This window comes from Micromys minutus (genome assembly GCF_963924665.1).
Source record: "Micromys minutus genome assembly, chromosome: 8".
Taxonomy (NCBI): Eukaryota; Metazoa; Chordata; class Mammalia; order Rodentia; family Muridae; genus Micromys; species Micromys minutus.
Genome location: NC_137977.1, coordinates 3,697,951 through 3,724,164, shown reverse-complemented (window position 1 = coordinate 3,724,164; position 26,214 = coordinate 3,697,951). Strand labels below are relative to the sequence as shown.

The 26,214-nt window shown below is 40.4% G+C and overlaps 1 protein-coding gene across 1 annotated transcript in view; it reads left to right on the top strand.

Annotated features, from left to right (window-relative positions):
* CHST9 (carbohydrate sulfotransferase 9) overlaps positions 1-13,518 on the top strand; it is a gene marked incomplete at both ends in the record, with an annotated part of 228,807 nt that extends 215,289 nt beyond the window's left edge. The window contains one exon of the mRNA XM_080919757.1: positions 12,454-13,518. Coding sequence (XP_080775883.1) covers positions 12,454-13,518 — 1,065 coding nt within the window. The remainder of the gene's footprint in view (positions 1-12,453) is intronic.
* Between the last annotated feature and the right edge of the window lie 12,696 nt (positions 13,519-26,214).

The window sequence follows — 26,214 nt, the reverse complement described above, 5'->3', positions numbered from 1 at the left end:
AGCGTTTTTCCTGGTTCAGAGTCCAGACAACCCAGAGTAGCACACCACACTGTGTGTGTGCTCCCTGCTCTCAGCTGTGTGCCTTAAGTAAAGCTGAGCTATCACATACGCAGGGGTGACACCAGACAGAGGGACATGTGTGTCACTCATAGGTGCTGACTCAGGAGAATCTGATCTGGGGCTAGTAGAGACTTAACCAAATCAGACCAATGTAATGTGTCCTTAATTCCTCTCCCTCTCTCCCTCCCTCCCTCCCTCTCTCCCCCTCGAGTCTCTTTCTCTCTCTCCTCATTTCCCTTATTCCCACAACTGGCCATGCCTACTCCTATTTTCTAGGCTATAGGAAGATGTTCTAATTAATCTAGTTACTTAGTAGCTCCAGCCCTCAGGGCCATGTCTTTTTCTGAGCCCCCTCATTGGTTCCCAGAGCTCTATGGATGACTCTCCTAGGTCAAGTGCTCACTCTGAATTTCGACCACCTCAGAAGCTGAATCTGTGCACAGAGACTATTGTCACAGCTGTGTCACTCCAACGCTGAGAAGGTAACATGATGGCCAGAGAAGAGGAGACCAGAGAAGAAAGGCATGGACACAGGACACACTGACATTTTGGATAACTTTATGTGTCCCACACTCTGCTCCGTAATTTCTGACTGAAACTATCTAATTCTTTGAAGGATTTCTTCATCTGCTACCAGGAGTGTCAATTAAAAGAGTAAAATTTTAGCATAGCCTCTGACAGTGTAGGCCAGGAGGCCTCTTGCTCAAAGTCAGTGACTTGAGGAAGTCCAGACTTATTTCTATGGGGAAGGCATTTTCACATATATACCTTGTTGGTCAGTATAATGTGACTATAGTCTACGTGGTGTGAGGTGTTGGTTTTTTTTTTAAACTGTGCCTCATACACACACACACACACACACACACACACACACACACACACACTTGCCACACGGCAAGCACTTCCAATAGGAGCGTAGCTACAGTAAGTCAGAACTGGAATTCTCTACAGACAGCCTGGGATCTGAAACTTCCACCAACACTATCACCACGATCGCATCACATCCAGGAATAGTCACGTGGTTCCATCTACCTTTAAAACTGGAACTCACAGAGTCAGAATATGTGCTAACTCCTTAACTGTGCCGGCGCTGTCTTCCACTGTTCTTTCATGACTTAGCATTCCCGTGCACTCTAGCCAGCTGTCAGCTAGGGCCACATGTGTATCACTGTCCTAGGGTATCTGCTTTGAGTGTCTGGAAGCAGCTGGAGCTGCCAGGTCTCTCCTCCAAGAGTCCTTCAAGTGCTGTGACTGTATTTGCTGGAGTGAATTTGGGATACGCATCATGTGTGTCCCGGGGGGGTTCCTCATAGGACTCGCGTCCTTGCATCCACTCAGCTACCTTGGGTGATGACTCACCCTGTATCTTCTGCTCGTGATTTATATGCTCACACTCCCGCCAGAGGCTTTAAAATCGTCTCTAAATTAATATCTTGCCCGGAATCCTTGACCCAGGTTCTGCTTTAGGGGAAAGAGAAATGAAAACTCTGTTTTAAGACCTTCCAGCTCTCAGGTGGAAGACTTGGTTGGGCAGTCTGGCCTTCAAACTTGGCTGATCAACTCAACCATAATACCTCCAAGCCTACAGCAGCTTTCTTCCCTTGTGCATCTCTGGGTTTCAACCTACAGGAATCCCCCCAGCTCCCTCCTAACGAGCTGACCCCTGCTTTGTTCCTCTTTAGCCCTCAGGTAGATCCCAGTCAGTCACCAGTTGCAGCGTTAGCTGAAGGCCTGTAATAACCTTTTGAAATTTCCTTATTTATGTTGATTTGTTTGTGTATATATGTGTACGATGTGTATGTCAATGCAGGTGCATGTGCTCCTTTGTGCCCATATGTAGGTCACATGACAACTTCCTAGAGTAATCAACCCTTTGTTTCCACTATAGATCAAAATTATGTCCGAGCCATCTTATCAGCCCAGGAATCAACCCCTATACTTTCACATACAGACACACACACACACACACACACACACACAGAGAGAGAGAGAGAGAGAGAGAGAGAGAGAAAGAGAGAGAGAGAGAGCTCACCCCACACACATGCAGAACCTAGAACCTTACACTTAGGCACCAGAACTCAGGGCACTGGGCTCATCACTCTGCACCAATGCCCTCATAAGAAGGACAATAACTCTGCCTTGCAGGTACACTTTTCAGAAAATGACTCTAGAGAAAAGCTGCCATTCCTCCATCTCCCACCTCTCAGACCTATTCATCATTGCTGACATTTATATTTTTCATTGTTTTTTTTAACTGGATATTGTATTTATTTTACATTTCGAATGTTATGACCTTTTCCGGTTTCCCCTCTGCAAGCCCCATATCCTATCCGCCCATTACTTTGCTTCTGTGAGGGTGTTCCTCCACTCCTGCCTCACTGCCCTAGCACTGCCATTCTCTACACTGGGGAATCAAGCCTTCACAGGACCAAGGACCTCCCCTTCCGTTGATATCAGATAAGGCCACTTCAGCTCCCCAGTCCTTCCCCTAACTCCTTCATTGGTATCCCTGTGATCAGCTGTTAAGGCTGGGAAAAGAGGCATTGGGTACTCAGTAACATTTAAAAAAAAAATAATCATTATGAGGTCATTTTTCGAATGTATTGTATATTTAAATTGTCAATAAATTTTTTAAATCCTCATAATCAAACGTGTACTTACCCTGCAGATCTCAGATCAAACATAGACTAAATTTATAGTCCCCAACTGCCTTTCGTGTATATATAGTCTAGTAGAAAAGGAGGACCTAATGTGTGGACTATCCTTTACTTTATCAAGTTGTCCTTTGGTGATCCGCTGCCCTGCATCAGTAAGAGTAACAGTGCAACAGTATCTCTATTCTGATTGACATTACAGAGCAACTGTGGGTGCATGATTGCACAGGTCTATCCTGGTAATCTGTGAACTTAAAACCGTCTCTAATATGGAATGCATCACTTTTCCAACAACAGTTAGAAAGACAATAGAATGAGGACTCCTTAAGGCAATTTAAGCTTGCTGGGAGGAGTGTACCTTCTTATCACTCTCAGGTTTTACGTTCATGGCGTCTGGGTAACGCAAAGAGCAGACCTCTTCCCAGTGTGGACTAAGCAATGATGTTCACCCTGGGTTCTAGGAGCACTCCTCATATTTTAATTTCACTCTGCTGCAAGAGACGGGTGGTGGGGGGAATTCAATCCCAAATAAATAATAGTAGCAAATAACATAATTTGCATTTTTGCTTCTAGAAATCACCATGCACTAGTTTGATGGATCAACTTGAAGATCCTTCCTAGGGAAACAACAAAGATTAACCCACTTATATTTTTGAAGCTTGGAGTATTTGCTCTACACCATCAACTGTTTGTGATTCTTCCATGGCCTATCCCAGTGCATTCTATCCTTCCTTCCCACACTTGCCTTTAGTTACTTCTACCATTCTCCTTTCTTCTTCCTCTCTTCACTGATGTGTGTGTGTGTGTGTTACAATGTAGTTCTTACCTGCTATGAAGGTGAGAGAGAAGGAAAAGGAAGGAGAGAAAATAGCAGAGAAAAATATTTACATTGAAAATGCTTGTCACCTTGAAGTTGCTCAATAAGTAAACATTTACTGCCTAAATCAATAAAAGTATGCGACATTTACAAAGAACAGACTTTATGTTAAGCAATCTCTGCCTTCGTTTCCTGTAATCCAACTACCCAACAAACTAGATGCCACCCAGCCATGTGGTACACACAAGGAAAATGAGGTTTAAAATACAAAATAGGTTACCCATGGTTACCCAGTTAGAAACAACACAACACACATGACTTCTGCCTGACTCTGAGAGCTCCATTCCTGATGTTTGTGTCTCTTTTAACAGCCTTCTGTCTGATGCTTTCTATACACCAGTTCACTTAATGAATATTGAACAAAGAAGAGATTGCTCGGTTTGTGGTAAGCTGAAAGCAAACCACACACAGTGAAATCCAGCTAAGGCACAGCTCCAGAAGTCTCGGTGTTCATTCAAGCAAGTTAGTTAAATTCTCAGTATCGGTCCTACATCTACCAAGAGTGGAAATACCTGGGCTTCCTCTTCAAATTGACACCATGATTAAATCATCTAGTTTCTGTTTCATGCTGTGAACTAGCTAAGCAAAATAGTGCTTGGGAGAGAAATAAAGCAGAAGACCGGAAACAGAAGTGACTCTGTATGAGACATGAATTCTCCAAGAATCCTTATCTTTCCTCCATACTGAAATTAACTGCCTCATGTTTTATCATTTTTACATGTTATTTCTTTGGTTGTGTGTACATGTGAATACACACACATGCCAAGGCACACAGGTAGAGGTCAGAGAGAAACATGCAAGAGTGCCCTTGCTCCTTCCAGAGTGCCAGGGATCAAACTCAGGTCATCAGGTTTTTCAGCAGGTGTGGTTCACACCGACCACTCTGTCCTGCTCAGATGCCTCTTTTCTGATTTCTAAGCTTTGTGCTCTTCCTCTGTCATCATATAAGCTGTCAGACCTATAGTAATTTTCTATACTTTACTATTAAAAGCAATTTTGGCTTTATTCTCCATCTCTTCCCTCCCATCTTCTGGACCAAGTCTATCTTAGAAGATGTGCAACCAGCATAGAGTCAGCACCTGGCACTTGCTTAGTTGGAAAACCTTTGCTCAATGGACGGGTAAGATAAAAATAATATTGAGTTAGGAGGGCTCTCTAATCACATGCTTCTGAACTGCCCCTATTGCTCAAAATTAGTTTACACTTCTTTTCTTGTGTAATTATATTTTCAACTTCTGAAGCCACAAAACCAAAGGAAAAGGAGCAGCAGGTATAAAGAGGTGAGACTTGGTCTGCATCCTCTACAGGGCTGGGTCCCTTGCATCCCACCCAGTCCTTTCAGTATCCTAATTACCATCTACAGGAATTTAAATCTACCTGTTAGTATGAGGAAGCATGACCATACCCATGTCTATAATCAAGATAAGTCACAGGATATCATTGGATTAAATGAATTAGATGCTAGGTGATACATGAAAGGGAGGAGGTGTTCATATGTTTATAAATTAGTATTCTCACCACCAAATTTATGTGTTGACCACCAAGCGCTTCTCCTCAACATGACTGTTGTACAGGATCTAAGAGACTCTTAAAATGGCGCCATAAACACAAGTTCATAATGAGCATGAAAGACACCTATTTACCACAAGTGCTAAATGTCAGTTTTATCAGAAACAACTCATAGCTAGAGAAGTGATCAATGGATAAAAACAGCTACTGCAGAATCATGATGGTCTGAGCTTGAATCTCCAGTATGCACAATGAAAGCTGGGCATGGCCACTCCCTTTGTAAGCCCAGTAGAGGCAGGTGGGTTACTAGAACTTGCTGGCCACCAGCTGCACACTATCTTCAGTCACACCTGTCTCAGGGGAAAAAGGAGAAGAACAGTAGAAAAAAAAATCCAATAATCTTCTCTAACCTCTGCAAGCATTTGGGCACACATAAGTACACTCACATATGTATGCATAACACACACACATGCACACACACACACACACACACACACACACACACACACACACACACACACATTAAAATAAACAAACAAAAAAAAACCCAGCATTTCCTAGTAAAAGAAGCAAATGAACCATCCCTAAAGAGAGCCATCGTTCTGTCACATACTGTATGGTAGGCACTTTTTAACAAATAGTCTGTTTATATTAACACAGTTAATACTCTCCACTTGGGACATAGTTATCAATATTATTCCATTCGTTAGACAGGAATATCCTAGGAAAGAAAAGAAGCCTATTCATGGTCCCAGGCAAGGTGCTGTGCTCTGTCTTCTGTCCAAAGATGCTGGAAGTCCCAATGTGTCCTTATTGCTATAGCCCCAAGTCCTATAGATGCTATGGGTTGCATTTGATACATTTTATGATGTTACATCTCAGTCCTTGAGAGTGGGATGGGCGTTAACACCACAGATACTTCTTATTGCATCTCTGCTATAAACTTGAGTTATGATGCTACCTGACACATTTAGCACAATCGTAGAGTCCTAGATCTCTTGAAGGAATTAAGCCAGAAAAGAAAACATTCATTTGCCTGCTAACCCACTTGTTTGCAGTCCAGCACACAAACACTCCTACCATTGACTCTACTCTGGGTGGAGTTCTTCTGCAGTGACTCTTCTACCCCCCCCACACACACACACATGTATTTACAATAGGAACAGGAAATCTCTATGCCTGAGGGGGGGGGGAAACAGGTTTGTGAACTGTCCCTTCTACTGAGCTATGTGTTTAGTAAAATTTCTATTTTTAAAATTCCATTCATTATTTCTTTAAATACATCTATTTATCTCTTTGAAAGTTTGCTCATTTTTATCGTGTGTATGTGTTTGAATGACTTCATGTGCGCCTGTGCACCCTATGAGTGTCTGGTGCTTCAGTGAGCACAAGAAGACAGTTGATCCCTTGAACAAGATTTGAAGACCATTGTGAGCTGTCATATGGGTGCTGGGAAATAAACCTAGGTTCTCTGCAAGAACAAGTGCTTCTAACCACTAAGGCAACCCTCCAGCCCCAAGGTGTTATCTCTTCACTTGCAAAATGAACACAAAAATATGCATGGTAGTATGCATTGGGGGGTATAGCACACAGCAGGAACTTAGGCAATATTGTGTTCCCTATCAGTCCTCAGTGCCCGAAACTCAGCTACCCTGTCCAACATCCAGCATCTCACGCCTGTATACTCAGGTTTCCTCCAGCTCCCACAGAGGCACCTTGCCTTCAAGAGATCTGAAGTTGTAGGTAAGGAGAATTCACTCTTGTGGCTTTGCATAAAACGTATACATGAATTTCTCTTCAGAGAAGTGGCAGTTGCTCTTCTCAGTTCTGATCCCTGCTCCTAAGTTTGCCCAACTACGTCCACTTTTCACTCCTCAGCTCACCAACTTATCTCTGTTAGACTCCAAGTAGATTATCACCATCTTCCTCCACCTCTTGATTCTTAGGGTTAGAGAGATGGTTCAGTGGTTAACAACACCTGCTACTCTTTTATAGGACCCAGGTTCAGTTTCCAGCATAAGAAGGTCGTCGTACCTGCAATCCTAAAGATGGCAAGATGGGAGGCAGAAGTAGATGGACCCCTGAAAGTTCATGGGCCAAGGAGTTTGGTTTACTTGTTAAAGTTCTGGGTCACTGAGAGACTGTTTCAAACAAAAGTGGAAGGATCCTGAGGAGCAACACCCAAGGTTTTCCTCTGAGCTCCACAAAAGTATCATGAAAATCACATGCACTCACAGGTATGAACACACACACACACACATGCAGGAAAATTAAAAAGAAAATTCCCACAGTATAAACTGTAAAATGCAGTCTGTTTGTTAGGCTCAAGGTGTCCCAGGCCGTTCACATGAGTGCAGTCTTTCTCAGGACATTTCTATTATTTCGAGTCCTGCCTGCTGGCTTCTCTCACCTGAATGTAAGCCTAGGTGGACTCTAGGTGTCAGCACACACATTTCTCCACACCTGGCCCCTGGTCTGTTGGCTTTCCAGTATTCATCTGTCATCAGAGCTATTGCTTTATTTGCCAAGTTTGCTCCCCGCCCACAATCTCTTCGGATACATTAAACTCTGTTTTTCACTGCTAAGCAAATGTCCAGTGCATCCTTTCACTGTGGCAATAAAAACACATTTTCTTAAACTATTCACTTCCAACCTAATTAAACCTTGGCTTCATCAAGGGGCCAGAGATTTTTATCCATTTCACGGTTGGCATTTAGCACACACTTGATGTTTGGAACACTTCCAATGACTCCAATGGGAGGAAAGAAGCACAGGTCCCCGAGGAAGGACCCTTCATTTAGTGACCTCAGACAAAACATAAGGATGGAAATTTCAAATTCAGTGTGAAGTTAATTAAGCTTCCAGGACTTTTACTAATTCGCTTATTTGAATACTAGTTGTTATTTTATGAAGTACTGTATCTTTTATATAGGTTTGCACTGTCTATTCATTGAAGACATTTCTGATGAGTGTAGCCATTGCTTACAGTTAATCTGTGGTTTAAAGAGCATTTAGAAAAGTCAAATGGTATAGACTGATTGCTAATGCCATTCTTGAAGGCAGAGGAGCCCCTTGCTAAAGGTTGCAGTGCTTTTCGAAAAGAAGCTAAGATTGGTGTATTACTCTAGAAGAGCTTGGACATCCCAGAGAGAGGCGTAGGATGGAGGAGATGCCAAAATTAAGGAGGAAGGAAAGTACAAGGAAAAGTCAGCATCAAGAGAATGTAAATAGCAGTAAAGAAGTGGCTGAGCTGATGCAATCTACAGATCTACCTGGGGATCAGAAAGTCAGATGGTATCTCCCAAAGCCAATCCAAGCCATCAACAAATGAAAAAGCAACCATTTGGTGAATACTAATTTGGTAGCCATTTGCAGCAAATCTGGTTGAAAATACAGTACAGAACACCCAATGGACAAGCATTAAGTCACCAGCTACAGAGTAAATCACATGATTAATCGGCATATAAAAAAGATGAAATACAGTTTTAAAGATGCAGACATGTGAAATAGTCATCTTACTTTCTGGTTGTTAAAATGATCTCAGATCCTATGAATGGGTGAACATAGAGCAACAGGACCATTTCACAAACAGGAAAGAACTTGGGAGAAACCATGTGGCTTTGTAGGGTTTTGCTTTAAAGACAATTCAAAGAAAGAAAAGACTTAAGATTTCATCCTTTTCTTATTCCTGTTGTTGGCATTGTTAGGAAGATGGAGTTGGGAAATCATCTATATAAGCCTCAGATATAGCATGCCATTCACTTTAAAATCAGTATTATATCAATGTGTATTATAATTCAATATTTATAACCCTCGGTCTCTGAAAGCTCTAAATAGAATGGGAAGGAATCAGATCTGGGTGGAATGGTAAGGAAGAAGGCCACCAGTCCCTGAGAGCAGCCTTTGTAGAATAAATAGTAATGTGAAGGATTCTGAAGAGGATATGAAGCCAGACAAGAGCTCGAGAGGTGTCTGTCCCATCACTTTAGAAAGTAACTTTTTTCCTATACCTCAATGTGGTCAAAGTCAGAGCAGTTGTCTTTCATGGAGATAAAATCGATCAGAAGTCAGAAGTATAGCCCTGAGTGCAGGGTGAGCCTTTTCCTCATGTTGTATCAATCACCTGAAAGCTGCTTGGGGACCATGAACATGACAAAGGAGAACATATAAACAGGAGGCATGGTATCTGTCCTCCTTGAAGACCAATGTGGCATCTGATCTTACATTTATTTGAGTTCTGTCTCTTCTTTAAATCAGTCAAGTCTACCACAGAGCATTCTTCCCCAAAAAGAGAGGAAATCCTCAGACTATATTCTTTATTTTATGAATTCCCTTTGTTACTGAAGCTGTGTGGTGGCCAATTGTCACCGCAGCCCATTGAACTCCAGGAGAGCTCCATTGATTATGGTTGAGAGTTTCACCAACAGAGACTGTACTTTACCATATCCACAGGAAAGCCTGAAGACCCAGAATGCTATGAAGTTTTCTGAGGCTTCAGAACAACTCTGAGTGACTCTGGACAATCTGATTAAAAGGCAGGCAAAACTCTGCACCCTGCCCCCAACATAGCACAAATGGCTCTTCCTGGTTTTCTTTGCTGCCATTTTTTGTGCACATATTTTCAGTGCCTTGTGAGGATCAGTTGATTATTTCTCTGAGTTAACCTACACCTTTTGATGAACAGTATGTTATTTTCTATAATACCATAAGATAATTATCTGGAAGTAATCATTAAGTCATCACCATATTTATTAATTTAGTAATTATCTCTTGACTAAACCACAGGCCTCTGTGGTAATATTTAATGGGTTGGGGAAGGATGGGATGAAAAGAGAAACCATAGAAGTAAGTCAAATCATTTCACATGGTTATTAGTGCTGTGCAGAAAAATAGTAGAGTTAAGTGAGAGGATCACCAGGAATAAGGCTTAGAAGGGGTGGCTAGGAAAACTGTCATTATAGAGAAACTGGATGAGAATTAAATGATGAAGAACCAGCTATGTCATATACCCGAAGCCTGAGAATGAAGTCAAAGTCACCAAAGTATTGCACAATAGCAAACAACGAGCCAGTTAGGCAGTGGTGGTCTGAGAAATAATGAGAAGGCTCTAACATGGTTGATGCAGGTGAATTAGAGAAGTCTTCTATTGAAAATGAGGTGGTTAAGGAGCTGAATTTACAGTATGTCAGCTGCTACATATAGAGATAAAGGTGAAACATCCAAATTAGGAATCAGTCCTCAAGACACAAAACAGAGACCAGTGGCAAGAGAAAGGTGAGGAAGCTCCACAGAGCACATTTCACAGGAGCAGAGAGCTCTCTGGGAGCTATCCTGGAAACAGAGTGGACGGCAGGACAATAGGTCGTGAACCAAGGGACACTTGGATCCAAACAATAGACTTTTATTTACTTGAGACAATGTGAAGTGTGCAGAATATTGGGGATCCAGTAAGAAAAATTATAAGAAATAAACATTCTAAGATTCCCTGAAGCAGAAAGGAAAATTTGTTGACCTCAGAGAAGGTCTAGAGGGCACAGCAGACACTCACTGGGGGGAAGCATTGGAAGATATTAATGAGGGAAAATTCTAACGGATTGGGTGGCATACAGAGACACACAAATCTTAGCATAAATCGTAATGAACAACTGAGGGAAATTAACATTCATTTTACCATGGAGATAAAGTAATGCTGTTACTTTTACTGAAATAACAATAGCTCTAACTTTAATTATAAACAATAATAATTTATTTATACTGATAATCGTAGCATTGGTAATCATGGCAGCTTGTTATGGTCCTATGTGAAATATTTCTCATGCACATCTGTCAATAACTCTGTGATCTTTCAAACCTACAGAAAAGTCATATATAATTTATGACAACTTTATGTACCATAAATCATTGATCAGAACAAAGAAGGATTTGGGGCTTTGAAGACTCCTGGCAGTCTCTGGATAAGAAAGCAGATAAATAGCTCTAGAGTTGAGACCTCAACTAGATGGCTTCACAATTCAGATGATTTGAGGCAGTTTTTTTTTTTTTTTTTTTTTTTTTTTTGTTTGTTTTTAATGAGGCTACACAAGCTGGTGTATGGTGATTGGGAATTACTCACAAAGCCCTCTGGATATCTTATATTTAGATTGGTGAAGGCCCACTATACTCAAAGGTGACCCCAGTACTTATTTTTCTGCTGTCACTCAACCAGTAGAAAAATCCTAATTATCTTTGAAGACCAAAGACTATTCATCCACAAAATTGAAGGTCAACTACTATCAATTATAGAGCATCCTAGATGCAAAGAACACAAAAAATACATATAAGAAACTCTTCCAATTTTCTCTACCTGTTCTCTTTCTCTGTGATTCCATACTGTATTCTTTCTGTGCATTATTTATTTGTTAAATTTCCCAATAACATGCTAAGAGACTAAATGTTTATCACCTAGCTTTTCCAAAAGTCTAAGTGAGTCAAGCCAGAGATCTCCAATAGCTTCTTAGCGGTCTCAGAGTAAAAACTAATCTCTTTAGTAGTTTTCTTATTATTGGAGATAGCACATATAAATTACAACTTCTGTGGCTTTTCTTTCCAAGCCAAGTCAAGAGCTGTAGGAAGGAAATAATAAAATGATAGCTTCTTGAAAGTGGGCTAGTGAGACAAGAGGAAAAATGACCTCAGTCTTTTTCCAATACATATTACACAACAATACATCAAAGATACTTTGTGTTCCTAACTCAAGTAGGGAAGGTGGACAGTTTCATACATGAAGAAAAGTATATGATATTGTGACTATAATTCTAACATCATTGTGATAAATAAATTGAAAATAAAATATTTTTCAAGTAAACAAATACATCACTCTTGGTAAATGCTTATGAAACTGTAATGATTGTTAGGCTGTGATAATTGGTCTTATTACAATTTTTAAGTTATAATTTATGAATTTGGACTGTTCTACATATTGAAAATGCTTGCTCCTAAAACAACAAAACTGCTGTCTAAATATAGCTCTGGATGGCATGTCCAGTCAGTAATGCTACTTGGAAATAACAGGCTCAATAATGCCTCAGAAATCACTAAGACATGAAATGATTGAGATCTATTTCATTGCATGCCTGCTAACATCAAGGCAGAGCCTTCTAATTTCTATTTTATAGATCCTATATCTTTGTTTTCTATCACTGGGTTTTCTGTGAAAAATCTTACCACAAAATGTATGTTCAACAAGCTGAAATTGTTTCTGCTACTCAGTGTGCTGTGTGCTCTCCTCAATAATACATGAAAACAAAGTCGCTAAGTTCCTGATCTACATGCCTGTGAATGTGCATCCAACATGTCTTCTTCCTATTTTAACAGAGCTCCGAGGTTCACAAGCCTGAAGATCCAAAGAAAAGAGGAAATCTGCTCAGCCTGGGGAGACCCACTAGGGTGTTAAGGAAGAGCAGCCATTCACAAAGGGAGGACCAAGCTCCCAGATCATCAACTGAAACACATCAAGGAGCTAGGATTCGAGTTTTTCAGAAACCCATCCAGATGGACTGGCGGCTGGTCACTTGGCCCTTAAACAAAAGTTCTGTCCAAGGCAACAAGTGGAAGAAAGCAGATGCGACCCAAGAGAAACGTAGGTCCTTCCTTCATGAGTTTTGCAAGAAATATGGTGGAGTAAATGATCCCAAATCCAATCTTTTTCACATAGTATCCAGGATATATGTAGAAGATAAACACAAAATCCTGTACTGTGAAGTACCAAAGGCTGGCTGCTCTAATTGGAAAAGAATTCTGATGGTCTTAAATGGACTGGCTTCCTCTGCATACAATATCTCCCATGATTCTGTGCACTATGGGAAGCATCTGAAAACACTGAATAGCTTTGACTTAAGAGGGGTACACATGCGTTTGAGTACCTATACCAAAGCTGTGTTTGTTCGAGATCCCATGGAAAGATTAGTGTCTGCATTTAGGGATAAATTTGAGCATCCCAATAGTTACTATCATCCAGTGTTTGGAAAGGAAATTATCAGGAAATACCGACCAAATGCTTCTGCAGAAGCATTAAATAATGGATCTGGAGTGAAATTCAAAGAATTTGCCTACTATTTGCTAGATGCTCACCGCCCAGTAGGAATGGATATTCACTGGGAAAGGGTCAGCAAACTGTGTTATCCATGTTTGATCAACTATGACTTTGTAGGGAAGTTCGAGACATTAGAAGAAGATGCCAATTACTTTCTGCAGTTGATTGGTGCTCCCAAAGAGTTGAAATTTCCGAACTTTAAGGATAGGCACTCATCTGATGAAAGAACCAGTGCCCACGTGGTGAGGCAGTATTTAAAGGACCTGAGTGCAGCCGAAAGACGGCTCATCTATGACTTTTATCGCTTGGACTATTTGATGTTTAATTACACTACTCCACATTTATAATTTGCATTCATTTTTAAAGCCCTGCGCAGACTTAATGATGATGGCCTCAAATCAGCTACTGTAATTGTCCTACAATTCTCTGTATAGAGGAAATTCAGCTAAGCGAAGTTGTCTTGATTGAATGGAGTTTCTTTTTTAACCAAAGAGTATGACAGAAATTGGCACAAAGTTACTGGAAAATCATCTCAAGGAGACATGGAAACAACTTGATGTGCTTTTAAATGTTGATACAAGAGCTGCTTTGGCATTGTGGCTTATACTGTGGGAGCAGTAACGTAGCCAGCTGTTACATTAACCAAGAAAGCCTCTTGCATGTAAAATAAAGGGGTCACAATGGTGATAATTGTGTGTCCAAATCTTGGCAAGTATCATCTGACATGCATGAAGCAGTGCTTACCAGTCTGTGGCATTTGCAGCCAATTATTGGATGGTTTTCTTATACCCTGAATCTTCCAGTCCTGTGATGATAAATCCCCTTTTAAACATTTGGGCATAGTCATTTTACTATTGATCTGGAGGCATTCTGTGATTTACAGAATGAGAACAGAGCAGACAACAGATGAAGCTGTGGCTTTTTAAAAAATTTAACAGCCAGTACAAATGCACAACATACTAAGATCAAAACAACAAAAGCCACCTTTCTCTTCCAGGCAAAACTTCAGGAGGATTGATTTTTCTTGGTTTTGAGCCCTCCGTGAAGACACAGAATGAGCAGGTTCTCATCTCTACACATCATCAGATAGAAATGTGCTCTTAATTCTGCTCTAATTGGGAAAGGGGCAATTGTTTCAGGATGGAATAATCATCAAAACCAAAAGTTGCCGTTCTGAACATAGACCTCTGGCAATAACAAGGTTTTATAAGAATATTATTTGAATCAAAGCACCATGTGTGTAGCTTTCTGTATGGAATACACTCTAAGAATAGCTTTTGTTTGCAGTCTAATTATTCAGCTCGGGAATGACTTTTTAAGAACTAATATACCACTTCAAAGACAGGTTATGTTCTAGAGAATCGACATAACAAGAGCCCCTAGAAATGTTTTTAATAGGCTTATGAATAAGCAAATTAAGGTATTTTCTTCTTAAGTTTAAATACTCTATACTAACAAAGTCAAATACCATTGCATTCAAATATTAAATCAAAGTCTTTGGAAAATAGGACCATGTGTCACCCTTATGAAAAGTTGTAATGTACTTTGGAAATTTTTTTCCAAGGGATCTTAAATTTAAAGACACATTCAGATGAGAAGTGCCTTTTAATTAGTTAACTATTACCCTGACTTAAGCAAACCACATGTCAGTCAAATCCTGTTGAAATGTGTTTCTTAAATATGTTTCTCTTCCTAAGCTATCTTATTTGATCAGTAAATATTCAGCTATGTCTTACAAAAAAAGTCTGTCTTAATATTTGAATATTAATAGACCAAGGTTATTATAGTCATACGTGTCTCGTTTGGATTTTCCATTTCATGGCTGAGTATCCATGAACTGCTTCTCTCTGCGAACACACCCGCCTTATCTCCTCCGTATCTCACTGTAGAGGGTAAACTGCAGTGAGCCAAGTCATCAAAAGGATTAAACTTTCCACCCTACCCTCTCACTACTTTTCCATCCCATTTCCTTATGCCTCTAGACCATGCATGTAAGCTGAGCAATCTAAATTATATAAATTAAGATGTTGCTGGGTTAGAGAGAGTGGATTCCTCATTACTTAGAGACCTTGAAATTATCTTTTTTCTGGAGAGAGAAAAGATAAACATTACAGAAACCTGAAAATTTATTCTTGTACTACGGAGAGCTCCTTTTATTCAGAACCTGCTACAAAGGCTGTTTCTCAAAGGCATTTCTAAATAAGAAACAATGGTAATGTGTGTGTGTGTGTGTGTGTGTGAGAGAGAGAGAGAGAGAGAGAGAGAGAGAGAGAGAGAGAGAGTCCCTCACTTTCATAGCTCTAGAAAGGAAAAATTAACATATTCTGTATTACCATTTTTCATGCCCTGGGGAAGGAGACATTTATATCCCCTATTTTAATAGTCACAGATCTTTGGCAGAGTGAGTGAGAGAGAAAGGCAGTGCACAGAGTTCTCTCCAATTGTTGTCCTGGAACTCTGCTGTGAGATAGTGTCACCTTACCTGTGGCTTTGCCTTTTGCAGTTCTAGCTACCTACCCTCTTCAACCACAGTACAAGAATATTACATGGAAACCTTTGGAAATAGACACCTCATAAGTTTTTAAATTGTGCACCAACCTAAGGTGAAATCCTAAGGACTCGCTCCTCCTTCTAATTGACCTGGACCTGAATCAGCCCTGTACCAGGTGCTGGTGGTGCTCCCTGCCTGCTAATAGCCATTACAGTTCTCAGATTGACTTTCCCAGGATTACAGTGTTTGAGTAACAGTCTGAGGCTGCATTGCAATGCCTGTATCATTGACCTCCCGTCCCTTTCCCCGATTTACCTGAGTATACGAAAGGCGAAAGCATTCCAACAAGAAGATTAAAGAAACAGTGACAAAACATCGCCACTAATTCTATAACTTGTTGTCATAAGAGTTCTCTTTTGTCAGTTCTTATTAACCTCTTACTGCATATAATTTATAATTTAAACTTCTCCATAGGTATTTGTGTATGAATAGGAAAACATTAACCTCTGCGGGGGAAGGGATTCCCTGAGCCTTAGATATCTCCTGGGAAACACAGAGCACACCTGCCATTGATAAAAACAGACAATGCCACTTATTCCTTTTCTGATGCTTCCTACCTATAAACCTTCATTCCTTTCTCAATAGAGCCTGTGTCTGACACCCTGCACGGCTGTGCGTTCAGCAGACCCGGTTTGACGTTTTCTCGCTGAATAGCAACCTGCTCTATAACTTCTCCTTTATATGGCTTTTTATCAAAACCAAAGAAACTAGTCACCATCCTAGATCTATTGTATTTAAGTATATAATTACCATCATATTGTAACAATCCATACTTATATAATGATATATATTCACATATGTACGTATATATGCACATACAGCAATTCATGCATCCACCCTGAGCTGTCCTCCTCTCTGAACCAGGTCAAGTTCACATTCATTGTATCTGCTCGTGTACACAAGCATGTCTGAACCACTGGAAAAACAAAAGGCCATGAATGCTAGGGCAAGCGGAGTAGTCCAGACTCGCTTTGCATATGTCCAACCTTCCCATTTTAATGTCAGTGCGCATGCGGTGTGATTGCACATCCTCTGATGAACCCTTTAGTACCTATTTGCTCGGATGCTGGGCAGTAGCTTCGTGCACAGACTCTTGGTTCGGCTACTTCTGTCTAGAATTCCTATTAAGATAGCAAGTTGACCGTGAATCTTCAACCACAGTTATTTAACCTGGAAGCCACCAATGCACAGGCATAATTGATGTGATCGCCCCAACGACTGGCACAAACTTTCACAGGCTGTGTCAGTACAAAACACCCAACTTTTATATGTCTGCATCTGTGTTTGGAAATATCCACCGAGTCAATGAAAATGTGAATCCATGTGCTGTCTTGTCTATTTTACAGCCTATTAAGTATTGCCCAGCAATTCCAGAGCTATTTGGCTGTCCTTCATAATTAGAAGGAGGGAGAAATCTTGCATATTTCTGAGAAGTTATTCTTCAAAATTTTCTATCTTTTAAAATACATAGTATTTAGCAAAGAGCCGTATATAAGCAGACACACAATTTTTTAAATTCTTTTTAAATTGGATAATTTATTTATTTACATTTCAAATGTTATCCCCTTTCCCTGTTTCTCCTCTGTAAGCCCCCTATCTGATCTTCCCTCCCTGCTTCTATGAGGGTGCTCCCCCACCCACCCATCTACTCCTGCCTTATGGCCCTTGCGGTCCTCTACACTGGGACATCAAGCCTGCACAGGACCAAGGGACTCCCCTCCTATTGATGCCAGATAAGTCCCCTTCAGCTCCTCAGTCCTTCCCCTAACTCCTCCATTGGGGCCCCTGGGATCAGTCCAATGATTGGCTTCCATCATCTGCATCTGTATTGGTCAGGATCTGGCAGAGCTTCTCAGGACACAGCTGTATCAAGCTCCTGTCAGCAAGCACTTGTTGTCATCAGCAATAGTGTCTGGGTTTGGTGTCTGCATGTGGGATGAATCCCCAGGTGGTGCAGTCCCTGAAAGGCCTTTCCTTCAGTCTCTGTTCTACTCTTTGTCCCTGTATTTCCTTTAGACAGGAGCAATTCTGCGTTAAAATTTTGAAGATGTGTGGGTGGCCCTATCCCTCAACCAGGGGCCATGCCTAAGCTCTGGATATGGTCTTAATCAGTACTGCCCCCTTTACGGGGTATTTCAGCTAATGTCCTCCCCATGGGAAACTGGGATGCTCTTGCTTTTCTGGCATCTGGGACTTTCTGATTGCTACTCCCAGTTCTCCATCTGCCATTGCTACACACCTCTGTTCAATTTCCTGACCCTCTATACATCTCCATCTCCTTCTATACCTGATTCTGCCCCTCTTTTCCCCTCCTCTCCTTTCTTCCTCCCAAGTACCTCCCACCCTCTACTTCCCTTGATTATTTCGTTCCCCCTTCTAAGTAGGACAGAAGCATTCATTATTTGATCTTCCTTCCTCTTGAGCTTCATGTGTTCCTTGAGTTTTATCACTGGCATTACAAGTTATTTGCCTAATAACCACTTATCAGTGAGTACATATCATGTGTGTTCTTTCATACACACAAAATTTTAAATATCAGCATAGCTTTAATACATTTCTGGAGGAGTTATAGAACTGGGGATAAATAGGCTGTGTAGTAAGCCTCCCTCTGCTGTGACCTCTCATTTGGTGTTTTGGGGCATCTTCTGTCCTGGGCCTCCCTAGCATGTGGAGAAGTAGAAGCCTTGCCCACAGCCATCCACAGTGTTTTCTACTATTTTAGAAAATAGAAATCAGTAAACTTTACCCACTAGAGACTTTAGACCAAATTCAACTCACTGTAATCCTACTTTTAGGGCAATTCCTCCTCGATTATAATTATCAACAATATCATTATCATACAGATCACTGTTTTATATTTACTGGGCACTGGGCACTCCTTAAAATCTTTCCATACACTTATCTGTTTATCCTCTCCAGACAATCTAGCTTCAGTTGTCCATATGAGCATCTCTCTTTATTCCCATGTATGATAAAAGAAATTGAAGTACACTGTGGGTAGTTGAGCTGCCAGAATAGGTAATGTGGGTAGGGAGCCAGCCAGTCCATGAACAAACCTATTTTTAGACAGAAATTTTCATTTTGTCCCTTGATATGCAAAATAACTAAAAGTAAAAAACATATAGTATAATCTTAAAGAAGTTTCTTGAGACAGGATTTTCCTATGTAATGATGTCCATCCTGACTCAATATGTAGCACAAACTGACCTCAAACTCACAGAGACTTGTCTGCCTCTGCCTACCAAGTGCTGTGAATAAAGGTATGCTTCACCGTACCCAGAAGAAAACATTTTTGATATAAATGTAAACAGCTATGTCTTTAGCTAGCATTGCAAGTCAGCTCATCCCTTTACCTTTGCTGAATTAAGCTGACAGGTTCCATCAGTTAGGAAGAAATGAGTCTTTAGCATCTGCTGCATTTTTTAAAGCTGTACTTGCTCAGAAAATATCATACTTCTGAAAAAAAAAAAAGATAAAATGGAACAGGTTTAATCTAATATAATCACTTTCATTTTTTTCATGAGAAATTCCAAATAAGCACTCTCAAGGTCAAAGAGGGCAGACAACTAATTGTCCTGTGTAATGGTAAGAATGACCTACAAGAGCTGTATTTTTGGTATTGCAGGAGGGAGTTTATAAAGTAAATAGCAAGCAAAAATAAGAGAGGAGGGTAGAAGAAAGAGGAGTGGGAGTACAAACATTACATTGGGTGCCCAGAGCATCCAGCAGAAAACAACTGAGAAGTCCCTTTAAGGCAGCCAGCTGGAGTTCCTGACCAAGAGAGTTCTGCTCAGAGCAGATGTCCTGTCAGGTGAATGACAAGACAATATAAAACTATAATATGGTCAAACTGAGCGTTCACAGCACTGCCTAGATCCTCAGTGGGAAAACTGAGGCAGCTGGTTGGAGTTCCCAGTTGAGCTGTCTCTCCATGACTGAACGTTCAGTTTCTCCTTCCCACTGCAGGCATTTTTGTATCATAGATGGATAAACAAATAGTAACAGTTATTGAGATGGTAAAACTTCTTCCTTCTTCTGCTGTTCTCTTCCTTGCCTAGAATAGATAAGAGTGGGCAGGGAACAGCCCATCCCCAGACAAGTGACTTTGGGGAGAGACTATGAGCCAAACTCACTTAGGGCAACCCCACTTCCAGAGTCAGCTTCTCTGTGAATCAAACAGCACATAAGCACTTATGATATAATACACATAATACTGAAGGTGGATCTGACTCAGTGTGACTCACACTGAAACCTCAGACTGCTGTGAGAAAAGAGGCAATGATTCTTTGTCCTCATTCATCCCCAGAAACAGTTTTGGCATCAGATAAACCTAGACTCAGGAAGATTATAGAAAAGAAATGCATACGAGAAAAGTTAGTGTGAATAATCACTGAGCTAGAGTGGGAGAGCGTCCCCTGGGAACACTCTGCCTGGATAAAGTGGAAGAAAGTTCAACAGAGCTCACCTCCCACCCCTCAAAACTGCTGCTTCGCGAATGCTGGCCTCTCACTATTCCCCCACCCCCGACATCCAGCCTCCCTTCCCATCTCTAAGCCGTAGTTCACATCACAGGTACCCACAATGCTCTCCTCTCTATGTAGCTGGAGATATGACAGCTATACACTACTGTCACCATAATTCCACCAGGAATATAGCTCACTTGAAAATCCCATCTTTTCATAGACAATTAATCAGATCTGTAAGAAAGGGCAAAATTATTCTTGCTTCAAGTGACAAGCATCAGATCCTTTATAGATATAGATATATATATAAATGCAAACGTCTCTTCTTTTCTTCTTTATAATCTCCTTGCTTGCCATTTGTATTACTTTATGCATATCCAACTTCTCGTGTCAGAGCAGGCAACATGGCTCAGCAACTAAGAGTGTTTGTTGGTCCTGCAGAGGACCTGGCTTTGAATCCTGGACACACATGACAACTCACAAGTGTAACCACAATTCCAGAAGATCCAATGGCAACTTTTATCCCCTTTGTGAACTTCACATATACAGTACATGTACGTGCAGTCCTAAAAATAAGCAAATATATTTTAAACTTTTTAAAAAATTTCTGATGTCATTGGGATGTATCATGGCTTTTAAAAATTTAAAGAAATGTGTTTTTTCCAAGTGAGAAAGATGTATGCACATTTGACATATTTCACACTGTGTGTACCAAGTAGGACATGGCCAGCCTCTATACTAAGTACTTCAGTGCTAAGGATAAGGGTTTTTCTCTTAGTGTATAGTTATACTTAGTTTACAGGTTCTTAAAAGACCAATTGGTCTAAAGAGACAAATTAAGTCAGAGTAACTGAAAAGAGACATTTGCTTTTCTTGAGTCTTTAAGATTGTTACATGAGTTACTTATACTAGCCCAAAGTTAAAAGCGGACCTCATTGGTTAGATTATATAAGTATTACAGTTTGAATGCTTGTGACAAGGCCCAGAAACGAAAATCTGCTCATTGCAAATAACTCACTGAACCTCCAGAAAGCCACAAGTACGTAATACCCTGGAACTGCATCCAGAGAAATGGCTCAGTGCATGAAGCACTTGCCACACAAAGGTTAGGACCAAAATACAGATCCTCAGCATGTGCATGAAAGCCAGTCTGCAATCTCAGCACTCAAGAAGTGGAGACAGGAGATCTCTAGGACAAGAGGGCTAGCTAGACTAGCTCTGTCCAAGAAACAGAAAATACGTGAGCTAAACAGACAAGCAATGCCAACCTCACACATGAAGACATGAATGCAACACACACATACATACACACACACACACACACACACACACAAACACACACACTCACGCACATATACATACTTCTTAAAAAGGGGTACTTTCCCTTTAGCCACTCTTGAGCTCTATGGGATCTGGCATGTGAGCCTGTAAGCAAACTTGCTGCCATTTCTCTATTGAAGTCTTATATGGATAAATCCTCCGTACCAGCAGAAAGCAGAACACTTTTACTTGCATCAGCTATTGAAATTGGGAAAAAAAAATGGAGACTGTGAGTAGCTGAAATGCCATGAGTCCTTTTCCCTGGTGGAATAACCTGGGGGAGTAAACAGTGCTGAGGAGGCCCAGGGGAGAATCAGAGCAACTTTTTTTTTTTAATTTGAAAAACAAAGATAAATGTACAGATTTTAAAAGCATTTTTGCATAACAGTATATGATTACATTTTTGTCAGTACTTGATTTTTTAAAGGTTTGATAGTGTGCATTAAAATCTTACTAGTTACAATGAGCATAAAGTACACGTAAAACAAGATGTAACCTAGAAATAGTCAAAGTTTTCTTGGTGAGTAAAGATTAAACATAATGGTTTTTCTTTTCCTTTTTTTTTTTTTTTGGCTTTCCTTTTTTTGAACTTCATATAATCTGTAAGTTGTTTCTGGGGTGTTCAGATCTTTCTGGGGTTAGTATCCAATTATCAGTGACTGCACAGTATGTCTGCTCTTTTGTGACTGGGTTACCTCATGATATACTCTAGATGCATCCATTTTAATAATTTTATAAAGTCATTGTTTCTGATGGCTGAATAGTACTCCAATGTGTAAATGTACCACAATTTTTGTATCCATTCATCTAATGAAGGACATCTGGGTTCTTTCCAGCTTTTGGCTATTATAAATAGAGCTGCTATGAACATTGTGGTGCATGTATCTTTGTTGTATATTGGAGTGTATCTGGGGTCTATGCCCAGAAGTGGAATAACTGGATCTTCAGGTAGTACTATGCCCAATTTTCTGAGGTATCGCCAGACTGATTTCCAGAGTGGTTGTACCAGTTTACAACCCCACCAACAGTGGAGAAGTGTTCCTCTTTCTCCACATCCTCGCCAGCATCTGCTGTCATCTGAGTTTTTTATCTTAGCCATTCTGGTTGGTGTGAGGTGGAATCTCAGGGTTGTTTTGATTTGCATTTACCTGATGGCTATGGATGTCGAACACTTCCTTAGATGTTTCTCCGTCATTCAATATTCCTCAATTGAAAACTTTTTTTTAGCTCTGTACCCCATTTTTAATAGGGTTGTTTGATTCTCTGGTGTCTAACTTCTTGAGTTCTTTGTATACCTTGGATATTAGGCCTCTATCAGATATGGGGTTGGTAAAGATCTTTTCCCAATCTGTTGGCTGCCATTTTGATTTCTTGACAGTGTCCTTAGCCTTACAGAAACTTTGCAATCTCATTAAGTCCCATTTGTCGATATTTGACCTTAGAGCACGAGCCATTGGTGTTCTGTTCAGAAAATTTTCCCTTGTACCTATGGGTTCTAAGCTCTTCCTCACTTTCTATTCTAATAGTTTCAGTTTACCTGGTTTAATGAGAAGAACTTTGATCCACTTGCACTTGAGCTTTGTACAAGGAGATAAGAAAGGGTCTATTTTCATTCTTCTGCATGCTGAGTGCCAGTTGAACCAATACCATTCGTTGAAGAGGCTGTCCTTTTTCGATTGAATGTTTAAAGCTCCTTTGTCAAAAATCAAGTAACCATTTCTGTATCAAGTAACTTATTTATGTATCTTCTGTTCTATTCCATTGATCCAAATGCCTATTTCTGTACCAGTACCATGCAGTTTTTAACACAATTGCCTTGTAATATAGCTAGAGGTCAGGGATAGTGATTCCCGCAGATGGTTTTTTTTTTTTTTTTTTTTTTTTTTTTGTTCAGGATGGATTTCTCTATTCTAGATCTTTTGTTATTCCATCTGAAATTACACATTGTTCTTTCCAACTCTATGAAAAATTGGGTTGGAATTTTGATGGGGATTGCAATGAATCTGTAGATTGCTTTTGGTAAGATGGCCATTTTTACAATATTGATCCTTCCAATCCATGAACATGGGAGATCTTTCCATTTTCTGAGATTGTCTTCAATTTCCTTCTTTAGAGGTTTGAAGTTCTTGTCATACAGGTCCTTCACTTGTTTAGTTAGAGTCACACCAAGGTATTTCATATTGTTTGTGACTATTGTGAAGGGTATTTTTTCCCTAATTTCTTTCTCCACATGTTTGTCCTTTGAGTAAAGGAAGGCTACTGATTTGTTTGAGTTAATTTTATATCCAGTCAATTTGCTGAATTTTTTATCAGTTATAGAAGTTCTCTGGTGGAATTTTTGGGGTCACTTAAATACACTATCATGTCATCTGCAAACAATGAAGTTTTTACTTCTTCCTTTCCATTTTGTATCCCTTTGATTTCCTTTTGCTGTCTAATTGCTCCGGCCTGGACTTCCAGTACTATGTTGAATAGGTAGGGGGAGAGTGGGCAGCCTTGACAAGTCCCTGATTTTAGTGAGATTGCTTCAAATTTCTCATGATTAAATTTGATGTTGGCTATTGGTTTGGTGTATATTGCTTTTATTATGTTTAGGTATGGACCTTGGATTCCTGTTCTCTCCAAGACTTTTAACATGAAGGGGTGTTGAATTTTGTCAAATACTTTCTCAGCATCTAGTGAGATGACCATATGTTTTTTTTTCTTTGAGTTTGTTTATATGGTGGATTATGTTGATGGATTTCTGTATATTAAACCATCCCTGCATTCCAGGGATTAGAAATATCTCCAACAGGTAAGCTCCTTTTGAACTGTGCTAGCCATATTCTCTTAATTAAAAAAAGAAAAAGAAAAGGCTCATCTGTAAATGTCTATGCATTTCCTTTGTCTACCCCAACTCTAATGCTACCTTCCACCCCATAATATCGAATGCTGGAGACGAACAGACTTTGTCCCTCCACACATGCCAATATTCCCATGCTGGTCTTGTGGCTTCTGTGCTGGAGCCATCACGGCATGAAGTGAACACTTTCATCTGTTTTCCCTAAGCAAAGGTGAGTTTCTTCTGTCATCTCAAGCATCCCTTCAGTCAGCTGTAAGTCATCCACCCAGAAGGAACATGTAGATTTCCTGATCTTCTATTCAACTGTATTTTGAATAAAATTGTGTGCTTTATTACTCCTGGAAGAAAATACAAAAAAAACAAACAATACAAACCAACAGATTTTGACCTGTAGAAGAACAATTCACTGGGTTCTTCTAAGTAACAGACAGTAGAAAAATATCCCATGCACATGTGATTGGTGACATAAACAGCATCCCTGGTTTCTTATGAAAATGGGATTTTTGTCTAGTCTACCCACCATAATAAAGGAGAAATCTGAGTATCAGGTTAATAACCTGTCCAAAGCCAGAGGTGAACTTAAGTCTGACTCCAAAGACCACACACAGCATTCCACAGCCAGATTTATAAAAAAGGTATTTGGCTTGGCCTACAATACATTTGGCTTAATATTTCTTACTTGCCAACATTACAACACTGGAACATTTTCATCAACAGTAACAGATTTGTTATCCCAAATCCATTTGAGAATAACTAAGGCAGGCTGGTCAGCTGGAGCTGCCTCTCTCTCCACTCAGCCATTCACCCCAGCTGCCTGCCCTCCCCCCCCAACTCGCTGTTCACCATGTGCTCCTTCTTCACTCACCAAGCTTGCAGAGAAGTGGCTACTGCACATGCTTCTTTATATTGTGCAGTAATGGTGACTGGCTCTGGGGATCTGCATCCTCTCTTGGGATGCTAATCTTTTTTTTTTTTTTTTCTGGTGCCATATTGACTAGGCTCTCCACACATATTCCCAGCGCTTGTAGGTGTTCGTTTGGCTTATAACAAAGATGGCAGGAAGGTCCAGTGTGATTCTCTGGCATCTTTTCATTTTAGTTGCTGGGCGCCCCTGACAATAGCACTCTTTGCAGCTCATTCACTCAACAGAAACAAGGCCCTGTCTGATATGCTTGGGGCCTTGAGGCCTAGGGACAGACCCTGGCTTCTGCTGCTCAGTCCAGATTGCTTTTCCACTTTGTTATGTGTGTGTGTGTGTGTGTGTGTGTGTGTGTGTGTGTTAGTATGCACTTCCACATCACATAGAGGTCAGAATAGAGGCTCTAATCCCCGGGGGATAAAGTTTTAGGTGAGTGAACTGACTCAACATGAATGCTGGCAAACAAACGTCACCCTTCTGCAGAAGCTGTATGTACACCCATCTCAGGCCTTCTTCCCAGATCCTCGGTCTGCTTTCCGTCAACTTTCATTCACAGCCTCTAGTCTTTGCTGTACTCTGAAATGACCAAGTTTCCTGATAACTTTGAAAACCCTACATTTGTGAACACCCTGTCCCCTGAGATATGCTGTCATTCTGTTGACCTCGCAATTCCCCGTGACATAACTATTTATGTCCCTTTACTGCAAGCTACGCCAGTTAGAGAGCTGGGGATGTGACAGTGCACATCTTGACGCCATGGCAGAGGACATACTGCCTTGTTTCATTTATTCACTTACCCAGAATATTTCCAAAGCTTAGAAATACATTCAGAAATGTATGTGGGAATGCCCTTGAGTGCTGGAATACCTATCAACCTAATTTGACGATATCATTACATTGACTAGTCCTTAGGTAATTCAAACACTTGTTAAATCTATTAATTTAAGT